This window comes from Nomascus leucogenys, chromosome 4 (assembly GCF_006542625.1).
Source record: "Nomascus leucogenys isolate Asia chromosome 4, Asia_NLE_v1, whole genome shotgun sequence".
Taxonomy (NCBI): Eukaryota; Metazoa; Chordata; class Mammalia; order Primates; family Hylobatidae; genus Nomascus; species Nomascus leucogenys.
Genome location: NC_044384.1, coordinates 105,858,346 through 105,873,198, shown reverse-complemented (window position 1 = coordinate 105,873,198; position 14,853 = coordinate 105,858,346). Strand labels below are relative to the sequence as shown.

Sequence of the window (14,853 nt, the reverse complement as noted above, 5' to 3'; positions counted from 1 at the left end):
GAATTGTCCTTGAACCCACTCATGCGGTGTCTTCTGGGGTACAGTGAGTCCACAGGGCAGGATGGCCTTGGGGTCAAGAGCCCAGACTCAGGTTCTATCTCAGGCTTCATAACTCAATTGCTCAACGACCTTAAGCCAATTTAGTTCCCTCATCTGTAAAAATGGGGATAACAAGTGAATTTACCTCATGGGATTGTGTAATGCCCAACCTTGTTTTTACTAACCCTGTTTTTAGACTCTCCCTTTTCCTTTAATCACCTAGCCTTGTTTCCACCTGAATTGACTCTCCCCTAGCTAAAAGAGCCAGACAGACTCCATCTTGGCTCTTTGACTGGCAGCCCCTTCCTCAAGGGCTTCACTTGTGCAAGTTGACTCCCAGCACATCCAAGAATGCAATTAACTGATAAGATACTGTGGCAAGCTATATCCGCAATTGCCAGGAATTCGTCTGCCCAAAGCCCCGGGTCTATCACCTTGTAATAGTCTGAAAGCCCCTGCACCTTGAACTGTTTACTTTCCTGTAACCGTTTATCCTTTTAACTTTTTGCCTACTTTATTTCTGTAAAATTGTTTTAACTAGACCCCCCCCCCCCTTTCTAAACCAAAGTATAAAAGAAAATCTAGACCCTTTTTCAGGGCCGAGAAAATTTTGAGCGTTAGCCATCTCTCGGTCGCTGGCTAATAAAGGACTCTTAATTCGTCTCAAAGTGTGGTGTTTTTCTAACTTGCTCGGGTACAACAATTGTTGTAAGGAATAATTGAATTCATCCAAGTAAGGGAATTAGAGCAGTTCCTGGCATGAAGTAACAATAAAGTGTGTCAGGTTTTAAGATTAATTGATCTTTACATCATGATAAATGGCAACAAAATAAATGACAAATGGATTAAAGTAAATGGTAAAAACAACACAAGAACAAAACATTTAAAAATCATATAATAGAAGAAACCAAATATTAGTAAGTTTGAATATATAAAAGTGAAAATTACTACAAGTTCAAATATATATATATATCTTTTTTTTTGAGACAGAGTCTCACTCTGTCACCCAGGCTGGAGTGCAGTGACGTGATCTCAGCCAACTGCAGCCTCACAATTCTCCTGCCTCAGCCTCCTGAGTGGCTGGGACTATAAGCACGCATCACCATGCCTGGCTAATTTTTTGTATTTTTAAGTAGAGAGAGGGTTTCACTATGTTGGCCAGGCGGGTCTTGAGCTCCTGACCTCAAGTGATCCACCTGCCTTGGCCTCCCAAAGCGCTGGGATTACAGGCATGAGCCACTGTGCCCCGCCGTTAAAAAAATTTTGAAAAGGTAAATCATAAGCTGGAAAAAAGATTGCAATGTATTTAAGAGTTAATACCCTTAATATATTAAAAAAACAAATTTGCAAGAAAAAATTCAATACATCAAAAGAAAATATATAAAGAAGTACATGTAAAAGGAAGTTCCATATTCCAATTATGAAAATTGCAAATCACGATTAAATTTATAATATCCAGTTTTGGTTAGCATGCACGAAAACAGAGAAACAGGTGCTGTTGATGGAAGTGTGTTTTGGTTTAATTTTTTGGAGGGCAGTTAGAAAGTAACAAAAGTCTTAAAAATGTCCATAAAGTGGACCTTACAGATGTTCACGTGGTCGTTCCACCTCTAGAAATTTGAAAGACAAATAATTCGGCCGGGCACGGTGGCTCACGTCTAACCCCAGCACTTTGGGAGGCCGAGGTGGGCGAATCACGAGATCAGGAGATCAAGATCATCCTTGCTAACACGGTGAAACCCCGTCTCTACTAAAAAATACAAAAAATTAGGCAGGCGTGGTGGCACACGCCTGTAGTCTCAGCTACTTGGGAGGCTGAGGCAGGAGAATCGCTTGAACCCGGGAGGCAGAGGTTGCAGTAAGCCGAGATCACGCCACTGCACTCCAGCCTGGGTGACAGAGCGAGACTCCGTCTCAAAAAAAAAAAAAATGATAATAATATAATAATTCAACACAGGGTCTCATTCTGTTGCTCAGGCTGGAGTGCAGTGGCATGGTCACAGCTCACTGCAGCCTCAACCTCCTAGGCTGAGGTGATCCTCCCACCTCAGTCTCCTGAGTAGCTAGGACTATAGGTGCACGCCACCACACTTGGCTAATTAAAATTTATTTATTTAGTAAATAGAAATGAGGTCTCGCTATGTTGCCCAGGCTGGCCTCGAACTCCTAAGCAGCATCATTTTTTCTAGGTGTTAAATTGGCAACAACCGAAATTCCCAGCATAAGGATTATGCTTAAAATATCTAGCTCTCTGATGAAATATCTTCAAAGAATATTTAATGACCTTAAATCTCAGACAAAAAGGTAAGGAGACAAAATGAGGAACCCATTTCCGTACAACCCCAATTTGGAAAAACACATATGCAAGTATACCCATGTTAAAAAATATAGAAGAAAAAAAGGCTTTAAGGAAAAAAAATTAATAGTAATGATTTAGGGTGGGAATCGCGTTAATATTCCCAATAATTTTATATATTTTAAAAATCTATAATTTTATCTGGGAAAACGTTATGTTGCGGAAATTAATTGATCGATTGAGTGATTGGTTAATGGACAGTGTCCGATGACTCATATAATCCCCCGGTTCGAGTCCCCTTTAGGCCACAGACGTTTCGCGCCTTCTCGGGTGTCCAAGTCAGGCATCCGTACAATGAGGGGTAATATACAAGATTACCTGAGTTCTTCTTACTGTAAAAACACCCGTGTCTTAAGGTTTCCCAGTGGAATTTGGGGGCCGGGTTGACTTCGGAGCTGGAGCTCGCAAAGGCCGGGGCTGCTGCAGATTCTGACGCTTTGTGGACCCCCACTACCGCGCGCAGCCGCACTGCAGGTTTTCTTCGCTGCTGGTTAGATCCAAAGCCCACCCCATCCTAGTAAACTGGGACAGCGCCGCTTCTCACATCACTATGGGGGCTTCTGCTCAATGGCGGGGAAAGGCCAGAACTGCTGCCTTAAATGCGCTTTTGCGTCATCCGGTTGCTAACCTCCGGCCACAGCATTCCCTACTCCAAACTGCCACTTTTCCAGGTGTTTGTCTAAATATACCCCATTTACAGACTTCTCAGGTGCATCATTAGGAACAGAGCGCTTTGCAGTTTGCAAACCACCTCAGACAACTCCAGGTTTAAAGGATAAAGGATGACATTGTGAGCAAAGTAGCATCAAAATTTTAGATACTTAACTTCCACCTTCTAACCATACACCTTTCCAAAGTCTTGTAATACTTTCACATTGTAACTACACACCTTTCCAAGATCTTGTAGTACATAAGTCAAGTGTGACAAAACGCACATCGCGAGCCAGCCAGGAGTCGAACCTAGAATCTTCTGATCCGTAGTCAGACGCGTTATCCATTGCGCCACTGGCCCCGAGTTGGGGAACCCCTCTCCGCGATGGCTGATCACCCTTATACAGTTTGAACAGGCTTCCGGGTACCAGCGATCCATTTTGCCCCTGCGCCGCGCTCCGGCTGCTCCGCCTTTCCCCAAAACGCGCTCCACCAATCCGCAGCGGCTTCGTCACGGCGCTCTTCGTCGCACTCCAACCCGCCGCGTCAGCGGCATCTCTCGCGTGCTCTTGCTCGCGCACTAGTTTGTCCTCCACCGCCTCCCGTTCAGGCCGGCTCTCCTGCGGGGCGGGGAAAGGGGTGGGACGAGGCTGGGCGCTGCGGCCGCTGTGCCAGGGTGACCGGTAGAGCTGTAGCCGAGGTGGCGGCGCGGGGCGGGGCGGGCGGAGAGAGAAGGAAGGAGGTGGTTGTGCAGGATGGCGACGGCGGCCTACGAGCAGCTGAAGCTGTGAGTCCCACGGGCCAGAGGCCTGAGGCGCGGCGGGCGGGGCGGCAGGTGCGGGCCCTGGCCTCGGGGAGGGCTTCTGAGTCCCGGGCTGCAGATAGGGTGTGGGGGCGCTCCTCGCATTTACCGGTCTTCCTCATCCGGCGCGGCCTCTCCTAGGCCTCGCCCGAGTAGCCATAGGCCGGGAACCAGCGGCTCGCCGGCTTTTCTCCACCGTGTTCGGCCCCAGCGGCCACGGCTGAAGAGAGAAGCTGCAGACGAGCCTCCACCGAGCCGGGGTCGGCGTTATGATGCAGCCCTTCAGGGCACGCTTGTCCCCACTTTCTACGCAGAGCTAGCGACTAAATTTATCTGCATGACTTAACAGAGAAAAAGAGTTTTCTCTTACTTATCGGACCTACAGCGGCAGTTCAGAGTCTACACGCAAATCAACAAACCTTTGTTTTGGTTACAGCCTATCTGGGTATCGAAGCTTGCCTGACCACTCTTCAGTGTGCAGAAAAAATTTAAAGTACAGTCAATAGTCTTAAGGTCCTGAGGGAGTTTACTTTGGTTTAAATTTTAAACAGCTGCAGCCTAAAGCAGGTTCTTAAGTCTGTGTCGACAGCGAGAGGCTAATCTCGATGATTTTGGTACTGCAAATTGACTTTTCGGTAAATCCAAGTTCTTGAGTCTTTGATAGAGAGGCTCTGAGTCTTTGATAGAGAGGCTCTGGTTGTTAAGAGTTATAAAACAGGTGTTTTTAAGGGCTTTGGTTTGTCTTGGAATAAAAACAACATGTGTTTATCTCCCTTAGTGTTACCCATTAGCATCCACGCTTTTCTTGCCTGTGAATAATTTTGTTGTACTCACTTCGTGTTTAATGCTTTACCCTAGGCCGTTTGAAAATCTGGTGGCCACAGCCTGGGAATATCTGGTAGGAGAAACAAATGTAATTTTTTAGAAGCTTATCTATCCCTATATATAAGCTAAAGTATCTTGGCAGTTAGGCATAGATATCACATTTCCTTTGCAGGGAAATGACACTAAAATGTGGTTTGGGCACTTAAGCTCCTCAGACCAGTAACTTTCTGAAAGGTTCAGTGGAAAGTTAGAGGTGCAAAATTCAGAGAGGTCATCTGTTCCACATTGTATGTGTTGCAAAAAAGATGATTGCATTTTCTACAGTGCACCCCCTGTGCCATTTCTGTTTACTGTAATGTTCTTTGAAAACCCTAGCTGCACACTTCCCTCCACATATTCCTCTCCACCTTTCCCTATTTTCTCCCAGTTCCCCTTTGCAAAGTGCTCACCTTGTCTTTGGTGAAAGAGTTGAAGGAAGTGTCTTCCACTGCGTTTCTGGCCAGGCCACTGTCACATGTGCTCTGCTAGCTAAGTAGGTTGTTGTCTATCTGATAGGCACTGAAGAGTTTAATGTGATCCTACACCAGGTCTCAAATGTGTTTAAGCCATATGGAGCCATGGCTTGATGCAGCGTAGCGTGGCAAAGATTGAATAGGATGGAGAACTTGAGAATTATGATGATTGTTTTTCAGCTGCCAAAACACTAAATAACCAGTTCAGACCTTAAAACAAACCAAAATCCTCGTATACATAAAAGAGAAAGGAAATTTGTCCCTTAAGTAGTAAGAATGATGTTTTTGTACTGGTTTTTGTGAGAAGTGGAAACTCTTAAATTATTTGGATGATAAAGTCAAACTGGGGTTATGTGAAAGTCATTCTCTCATTTGTCAGTCCTAGCTTTTTTTCCCCCTGAAAAAAAAGTTTTGAGTATTTCTGTAAATATGAAGGTACAACTTTTTTGCAACTTTTTCTTTACCAAGGGGTTTATGAGTTAGAATTTCCATTTTTATTCCTTCCTTTTGGCCTTTCCTGCTCTGAGGCTGCTGTTGAAGGTTTTAAAATGTGGCTCCTGCCCTAAAGAGTATTCTTTTTTGGATGCATTTAGAAGTGAAATCGGTTTCTGTATAAGAATTGGTAGGAGATAGTAGCCATTTTTTAAAATGTGTCTAGAGATGTGTTTTAAGAAATATCCATGCAAAAGAGATAGTTCGATTATTTTATTACAAAAGGATTGCTAAAAGGATTTATTTAAATGTTGAAATGCTTGTTTTTTTCTTTTGTTTCGTTTTGTCTTTAAAGAGATGGGGTCTCATTCTGTTGCCCAGGCTGGAGTATGGTGGTTTGATCATAGCTCACTGCAGCCTCTAACTCCTAGTCTAAGCGAGCCTCCCACCTCAGCCTCTCGAGGAGCTAGGACTACAGATTTACACCACCACACCTGTCCTACCTGGGATTTTAAATAATAATTCTGTCTGCATTATGCCGTGCTTTTTCTCCAGCCCATCTCTGCCCTGTTGAATTTCACCTTTCTAATGCTCTGGTTTTATCCTCTACTTTCCTGCCTACAATTTCCACTTCCATCTTACTGACCTATAGGATAAAGCTTGCATTTCTTAGCCATCTATATATTCTAGCCTCTTTATAATCTGTCGCCTAATTTATTTACCATAACTGCCCAGAGCCTTTTCCCCACTTCTGCAAAACTTGGCTCATCCCCTTCTAGCTTCAAACTTGGGTATTGTTTTGATCCTTCTACCCAGAATGCCTTTTTCCTCTCTGTTCTCTTTACATACTGGTCACATCCATGGTAGAGCCAAGAGATCTCAGGTTTTGTTAGTCAGAATGGATATGGATTCATATTTTAACTTGACTACTTGTTTTGTGTCCTGGGCATAGTACTCAATCCTTTGGTGTTTCAGTCTGTAAATGGGAATGTTGATACTTCACGGGATTATTGTAAGGTTTGAAAGAGAGTTTTTTATTTTTATTTTTTTTGTGAGACAGGGTCTCACTTGTCACCCAGGCTGGAGTGCAGTGGTGTGAGCTCAGCTCACTGCAGCCTCAGCCTCCCAGGCTCAAGTGATCCTCTCACCTCAGCCCCACAAGCATCTGGGACTACAGGTGCACATCACCATGCCTGGCTGATTTTTTCTGTTTTTCAGTTTCGCCATGTTGCTGAAACTTGAACTCCTGGTCTTAAGTGATCCATGCACCCTGGCCTCCCAAAGTGCTGGAATTACTGGCATGAGCCACCATGTCTGGCCCAAAGAGTTTAGATGAAGTACTTAGTGTACCTCATAGGTACCTTCTTTGAGAAATGTTTTCTTTCCATGTCTTTTCCTTCACTGAGTTCTGGTAACAGTTTTTAAAGCCAAAAATGAAAAATTATTGTAACAGGGGTTAGACACCAAATGTTTATGTGATTTATATATTCTGTCTCTTAGGATCAGTTTACAGTGCACTGACTTTCTCATGGACAAGAGAATGGAAAGCTAGAATGATCAATCCATAGTACTGTTTGAACCTCTCATTTTGTCACTTAGAAATGAAATCATTATGTACACAGTTATGTGACGCTTACTGACAGAGATACATTCTGAGAAATATTTTAGAAATATGTTAGGCAACTTCTTTGTACAAACATCAGAATATAATTACACAAACCTAGATGGTACAGCCTACTACACACCTAGGCTATATGGAATAGCCAGTTGTTCCTAGGCTACAAACCTGTACAGCATGTTACTGTACTGAATACTGTAGGCAGTTGCAACACAATGGTAAAGATTTTTGTATGTATACATACATAAACAAGAAAAGGTACAGTAAATATACAGTATTATAAGCTTATGGGATCACCATCATATATGTAGTCTGTCGTTGACCAAAGCATTGTTACATGGCACATGGCTGTACTTTGTTTCTCCAACCAGTTTACACCTTAACATTTTCTTCTCTAGTCCTCCTCAGTACCTAGCATAGAGTCTTGTGCAGAGCAGCTCCTCAGTGAATCAACTGAGTAAATGAAAGGAACTTTCCAGGATAGACCACGTACTAGCACTGCAAAAAGAACACAGTCTAGGGTAATTTGGAATGTATCCTTTTGAAGAAACACGCTTAAAAGTCATGTCATGTATATTGTCTTCCCAGTGTCTCTGTGAGGTCATAGGTTGATATGTATCCTGTCATTGTTGAAAACAGTCTAATAATTGCCCTTGGCCACAAAGTGAGATCATACAGCCAAGCCATGGTAGAGCTAGCCTTGGAATGCGGCTGGTCCAGAGTCCAGTGATCTTTCCATTCCATTGCATTATCCGTATTACCTTTTTTTCTGTTATCAGATTGCTCTCGCCTTAATCCTCAGACATGCCAGGTATTGAAATGAGTCACTTACAACCAAATATAGTTGACATGTCCATATGAATTTCCATATGTTTAATGTGGAAAACAGAACATTGATTTGCTCAGAATTTAAAATTCATACTTTTTAAACTTCCAGGCAGTTCTAAATATCCTGTTAGGCTCCATTTTTCTTTTTAAGCCATTTGTATAGGCATGGATAATGTCAGACAGTGATAAATTTGAAATTGCAAAACAATTAGACTGGAAATATAATTTTTAAGAAGCTTATCTATCCTTATATATAAGCTAAAATACCTTGGCAGTTTGGCATAGGTGTCACATTTCCTTTGCAGGGAAATGAGATCAAATGTGGTTTGGCACTTCTTATGCTCCTATGACCTCAAGCTCATAATAACTTTCTGAAAGGTTCAGTGGAAAGTTAGAGGTGCAAAATTATTGGATACATTTAAAGCGTTTTTTCTTTTTCTTTTAAAAGGTCAATTGAAACCAGGTGTAAGGCAGGGAATCCTTAAGATACTGCATCAGGCTGCGGCATGCCTCTGAAGAATACTGTTTCCTCAGGAAATTGCCATTTTTAAAAGAGTGTCATAACTGTGAGGTCATCAGGGCAGATATGATCCAACCTTGAAAACAGATGTAATCTAAGCTACCTTGTGATACAGACACATGTAATCTGTTCAATATAATGAACATTCATATTATTCACAGAACTCTCCCGGTGGAGGGAAGGGTGTAGGGTAGCTCGGATTATTCTCATTAGTTTTAGCACAGACAATATGGGGTTTGTATCCAAAGCATTAGTTGGCTGGGAGTTAAGGCTAGTTCAGGCTTACCTAGGCTCACCTGGCTAGCCTAGGTTAGTGCTAGGCTACATCAAATGACTTGGTATGCTTGTTTTAAGTGCATATTCCAGGGCCCGACATTAGGCCTACTGAGTGCAAATCTCTGGGGATGACTGGTGGAAATCTGTGAGTTCAACTAGCTATCCTGGTAGTTTTTATGCACTCTGAAATATTTTAGGGCTAGGCATACATAGCTGAGTTAGGACCAGAATGTGCTGGTAGAAGAGAATTCTTTGGAAGATATGGGGCTCTGGTAGATTGTGCTGTGGATTAGAACTTCAGATTAGGTGGAATTTGGACCTAGTCCTGTGAAGAAGTCTGGTTGAGAGAATGGGTTTTAGAGTATTCAGGGAATAGGTGTAGGTGGGAACACGGAGTTTTGAGAAAGAGGATAGCATTAGAATGAGTCTTTCTAGAAACACCAACTGGTTTGGAATTGGGTTGTGCCCCTGGGGAGTCTGTGATGAACTTGAGCTATAGGAGAGGCAACCAGGGAGGGCTCAGTGAGGAGGTACCCAAAGGGAGGATGAATGGGGGAGGTAGGAGCACCTTCCGCCTATGAGTGTAATATGTGCAGGGGATCCTTCTTTACTAAGTTCTTTTCTTTTTGCTCATCAAACCTAGTAAAATATTGTGCCTCTGTCTTTTCAACCAGAGATATATTAAATTTGATCATTAAGACCTTGATTTAATTCTTTTTTTTTTTTGAGTTGGAGTCTCACTCTGTTGCCCAGACTGGAGTGCAGTGGCGCGATCTTGGCTCACCACAACCTCCACCTCCCAGGTTCAAGTGATTCTCATGCCTCAGTCTCCCGTGTAGCTGGGACTACAGGCATGCACCACCAGGCCCAGCTAATTTTTCTGTTGTTAGCAGAGACAGAGTTTCACCATGTTGGCCAGGCTGGTCTTGATCTCCTGACCTCAAGTGATCCACCCGCCTCGGCCTCCCAAAGTGTTGGGATTACAGGCGTGAGCCACTGCGCCCGGCCAAATTCTTTACGTAAGATTTTTAAGGGAATATGTTCTTGCTACAGTTTTATGACATATCACTGTGGCTCCTATGCAAAATAGTGGCTTCATTATTTTTAAAAATTGTGGTAAAATAAAACATTAAATTTACCATCTTAACCATATTTAAGTATACAATTCAGGGGCAATAAGCACATTCCTGTTGTACAACCACTATCACCATCCATCACCAGAACCCTTTTCATCTTGCAAAAATAAACTCTACCCATTAAACAACTTCCCATTTCTGTATCCTCCCAGCCCCTGGCAACCACCATTGTACTTTCTGTCTCTATACATTTGACTTCTCTAGATGCCTCATGAAGTGGCAGTATTTGTCCTTTTATGACTGGTTTATTTCACTTAGCATAATGTCCTTAAGGTTCATCCATTTTGTAGCATATGTCAGAATTTCCTTTTTTTTTTTTTTTTTTTCGAGGTGGAGTCTCGCTCTGTCGCCCAGGCTGGAGTACAGTGATGCAATCTCGGCTCACTGCAACCTCTGCCTCCTGGGTTCAAGCAATTCTCCTGCCTCAGCCTCCCAAGTAGCTGGGATTACAGGTGCCCGCCACCACGCCCAGCTACTGTTTTGTATTTTTAGTAGAGACAAGGTTTCACCGCGTTAGCTGGGATGGTCTCCATCTCCTGACCTCGTGATCCACCCACCTCCACCTCCCAGAGTGTTGAAATTCCAGGCCTGAGCCACTGTGCTCGGCCCAGAATTAACTTTTTAAGGCTGAATAATATTCCATTATATGTATGTACCACATTTCGTTTGTTCATTTGTTGATAGACATATAGGTGGCGTTCACCTTTTTGGCTATTGTGTGTAATGCCAGTATGAATGTGAGTATGCAAATACCTTTTTGAAACCCTACTTTCAGTTACTTTGAGTATATACCCGGAAGTGGAATTGTTGGGTCATACGGGGATTGTATTTTTAATTTTTAGTGGGCCACCATACTGTTTTCCCATAGTGGCCGCACCGTTTTACATTCCCACCCACAAAGCGCCAGGATTCCAATGTCTCCACATCCTCGCCAACACTTGTTATTTTCTATCCTGGTTTTTTTTTTTTTTTCCTTCTAGATAATAACCATTTTAATGGGTATGAGGTTGGTAAGTAGTAATGTTTGTGTAGTGGGCCAGTTTTACTCATTGATTTGACAGGATTTTAAAGAGGTCAGTTGTCTGAAATAAGATGGGAATGTTACATGGGAGATAAATGTTTTCAGACACTAGAAAATCACAATGCCAACACTGAAAGAAAATAAAAATATTTGATGTTAATATTATAATTAAAGATATTGCTTTTCTTTAAATTTAACAAAACTAATTTTTTAAAAACACTCTTAAGAGCTGTTGAATCCCAGGTGACTAAAAGATTAAATGCATTTGTATTAAGTGTAATACCAGAACTGCCTTTGTTGCATTTAGCTTTTAGTCCCAATTCCACTCTGGGATACTCAAAATAATTAAAAGTAAGGTCTCAAAGAGAGATTTGTATACCCCCGTTCATAGCAGCATTATTCACACCAGTCAAAAAGGGGGAAGCAATCTAAGTGTTGATTCTTTCTTTTTTCTTTGTTTCAACATTTTTTGTAGAGATGAGATCTCGCTGTGTTGACCAGGCTGGTCTCAAACTCCTGGCCTCAAGATCCTCCTGCTTTGTTTTTCTTTTTTTTTTAAGACAGGGTCTTGCTCTGTTGCCCAGGCTGGAGTGCAGTGGTGCGATCTTGGCTCACAGCAGCCTCTGCCTCCCAGGTTCAAGTGATCCTCTGACCTCAGCCTCCTGAGTAGCTGAGGCCACAGGTGTATACCACCACACCCGGCTAATTTTTGCATTTTTTGTAGAAACGGGGTTTTGCCACGTTGCGCAGGCTGGTCTCAAACTCCTGGGCTCAAGCAGTCCTCCTGCCTCAGCCTCCCAAAGTGCTGGGATTACAGGCATGAGCGCTGTATCCAGCCACTTTTTCTTTTTTATCCCATTCTTGGACAGTAATCCTTAAAAGCAAAATAAGCAACTGAGTGAAGGTAGTCAAAATAGAAGCAATTATTATACAAGTATTATGCTATTTTAATGTATCTTCCATAGTATGTGTCTTATTAATGGGAACCAGAACTCTGGGTAGATACCGGATCCCCTTGTCTTGACAGATACTTGGTAGGATTCTCGTTCAGTTAGAGTTAATAGTGAATTGGAGGCTAATCATCTCACTAGATAGTTTATATAGGACCAGAACCCTTTTTAGTTTACAGTATTACTTTGAACCTTAGAGATCTGTTATCAACAGTATAGATAATGACCAAATAATCTTCTTGGATTGAATCTTGTCTTCTGAAATCCATTTCATAAAATAAGTAATATAATAGCTTGTTTGGTGAAGATTTAAACACAAAAATAGCAGTAAAACAATACACACCAGCAAAAATTACACCACTGAATGTTTACTTAATTGTTTTTGACTGTTGAAGTGCTAGAGAGTTAAAGTTAATTTCACTGGCTTTTGAAATGAAGCCTGGGAAGCATAAAACGTAGAATAAAATTTATTACCTAAAACAGTTATGCTTCAGATCAGTATTAAGACCAATACAAAAGTGGTGGGAAATGAGAGGAAGAGAACAGTAAGGGCATATATGTAGGTGCTGTGAGTTAGGATGATACCTGCTGTTACAGTTAACAGAATTGTGAGTCATTACTTATAATTACCATCCCTAGAAATGTTGATTCCCTGGCAGTCACTGGTCACATTTTCATTGCTCCAATTCTTAAGCCTAGAGATACCACTTTCAGTGACATCAGAATAGCCTGATGGCAGCATCAGCAACTTAGATTCCAACAGCATCTCTCAGAGAGAGAAGATCAAGCAAAGGCCTCAGGACTTTTGAGCTAGACATCTCTACCTTGATCCATAATTACTCTTATTTGTATACTTTGTTATAATACTTTTTTTGTTTGAGACGAAGTCTCGCTCTTGTCCCCCAGGCTGGAGTGCGATGGCGCGATCTCTGCTCGCTGCAACCTCCGCCTCCCGGGTTCAAGCGATTCTCCTGCCTCAGCCTCCTGAGTAGCTGGGATTACAGGTGCCTGCCACCATGCCTGGCTAATTTTTGTATTTTTAGTAGAGATGGGGTTTCACCATGTTGGCCAGGCTGGTCTTGAACTCCTAACCTCATGGAGTCTTGCTCTGTCGCCAGCCTAGAGTGCAGTGGCGTGATCTCAGCTCACTGCAACCTCCACCTCCTGGGTTCAAGCAAGCGATTCCCCTGCCTCAGCCTCCCGAGTAGCTGGGACTACAGGCATGTACCACCACACCCAGCTAATTTTTTTGTTTGTATTTTAGTAGAGACGGGTTTCACCATGTTGGCCAGGATGGTCTTAATCTCCTGACCTTGTGATCCACCCGCCTCGGCCTCCCAAAGTGCTGGGATTACAGGCATGAGCCCCTGCGCCCGGCCTATAATACAGTTTTTAAATCTTATTTTTATTTCAATCTTAAGTATATGGTTTAAAAGTAAGTAATATACAAAGCTTATAATAACAGAGGCATCTACTTTTTTAAGCAACTTCTGGTATTTTACTCCATATCTATAAAAATGCTCATGTTAGGCTGGGCTGTGGTTTACGTAGCTGTGGTTCAAATGAAGCCTCATGGTATATCATAATTACATTTCTTTATAAAAATGTTTTGTTTTTCCTAGAATTAAAAAGTGCCTTGGTTCTTGTTATTTGCTTGACTTTTTTTTGAGACAGAGTCTCACTCTGTCGCCCAGGCTGGAATGCAATGGTGTGACCTTGGCTCACTGCCGCCTCCATCTCCTGGGTTCAGGCAATTCTTCTGCCTTAGCTAGCGGGGATTACAGGCATGCGCCACCACGCCTGGTTAATTTTTGTATTTTAAGTAGAGACAGGGTTTCACCGTGTTGGCCAGGCTGGTCTCAAACTTCTCACCTCAAACGATCTGCCTACTTCCACCTCCTAAAGTGCTGGGATTACAGGTGTGAGCCACCGCACCCGGCCGAGAAAAACTTTTAATTGCCTATAATGGAGATAGTTTTTTTCTGTGTGTGCGTATGACTTTTGTGCTCTTATAAACAGCTGATTTTATAATAAATACTTTATTGCTGACTGAAATGTACCTATTAAGTTATACCTCCAAAGTTGTATGTGGAAACAAGTGTGACTTTTCAGTTCATTGATTTTTGTCCAAATAATTTTCATTTTAAAGGTCTTACAGGTGAGGAGAGTTTAAATGCATTTATGTAAATACAGGTGGTCAGAGTGTAGGAAGGGTGAGCTGTCGAAGGCAAGCAATATGCATTTCTCTGTTGGCTGTTTATTTAGATGCAAGCTTTGTGTTTTTGTGCCTAATATAAAAAAGTGGAGGAATTTGATTTCTGAGCTTGGTGAATAATAATCTTTTTATGTTAAAAATAGCATTAGTTATTGAAGAGGTAACACACCCTTTGTCTGGAGAAATAAATTATGGCAACTCTGTCCCCCAAAATACAGCTGTGAACTTAAAAGATGTAGACCTCTGAGTATTATGAAGAAAATGGATGTAATAAAGCCCGTGGACTTTACTCTGTGGTCAAAACCGTGTCACCTTCCTGAGACCTTTCTGAAACCTGTAACTTTGTCCTGGTTGTAAAAGTAAAGCAGCCGAATAGGAGCAGTGGTGATGGCTTTGTCAAGACACTAAAGACGGTGGAAGTGTAAAAAAAAATGTTAAAACCCAGTGGTCTGAAACCATTTAGTAAAATTTTAATAATGCCTGGAGTCCCCTCTTAGTGCTGAGCATATCATGTGTATTCTGTCATCCACCCTTACCTATCAGTTCTATCTCTTTTTATTTTATTTTACTTTAATTATTTTTTTGAGACAGAGTCTCACTCTGTTGCCCAGGCTGGAGTGCAGTGGTGTGATCTCAACTCACTGCAACCTCTGCCTCCTGGGCTTAAGCGAT

General features: G+C 42.3%; 1 protein-coding gene and 1 non-coding gene across 2 annotated transcripts in view; one reads left to right on the top strand and one right to left on the bottom strand.

Annotated features, from left to right (window-relative positions):
* Positions 1–3,334: 3,334 nt before the first annotated feature.
* TRNAR-ACG lies at positions 3,335–3,407 on the bottom strand. The gene has a single exon. It is a non-coding gene; the product is annotated as a tRNA-Arg (tRNA).
* Positions 3,408–3,597: 190 nt separating this feature from the next.
* The window catches only part of SACM1L (SAC1 like phosphatidylinositide phosphatase), a 57,104-nt gene continuing 45,848 nt past the window's right edge, over positions 3,598–14,853 (top strand). Inside the window, exon 1 of the mRNA XM_003256968.3 lies at positions 3,598–3,833. Coding sequence (XP_003257016.1) covers positions 3,802–3,833 — 32 coding nt within the window. The 5' untranslated portion in view covers positions 3,598–3,801. The remainder of the gene's footprint in view (positions 3,834–14,853) is intronic.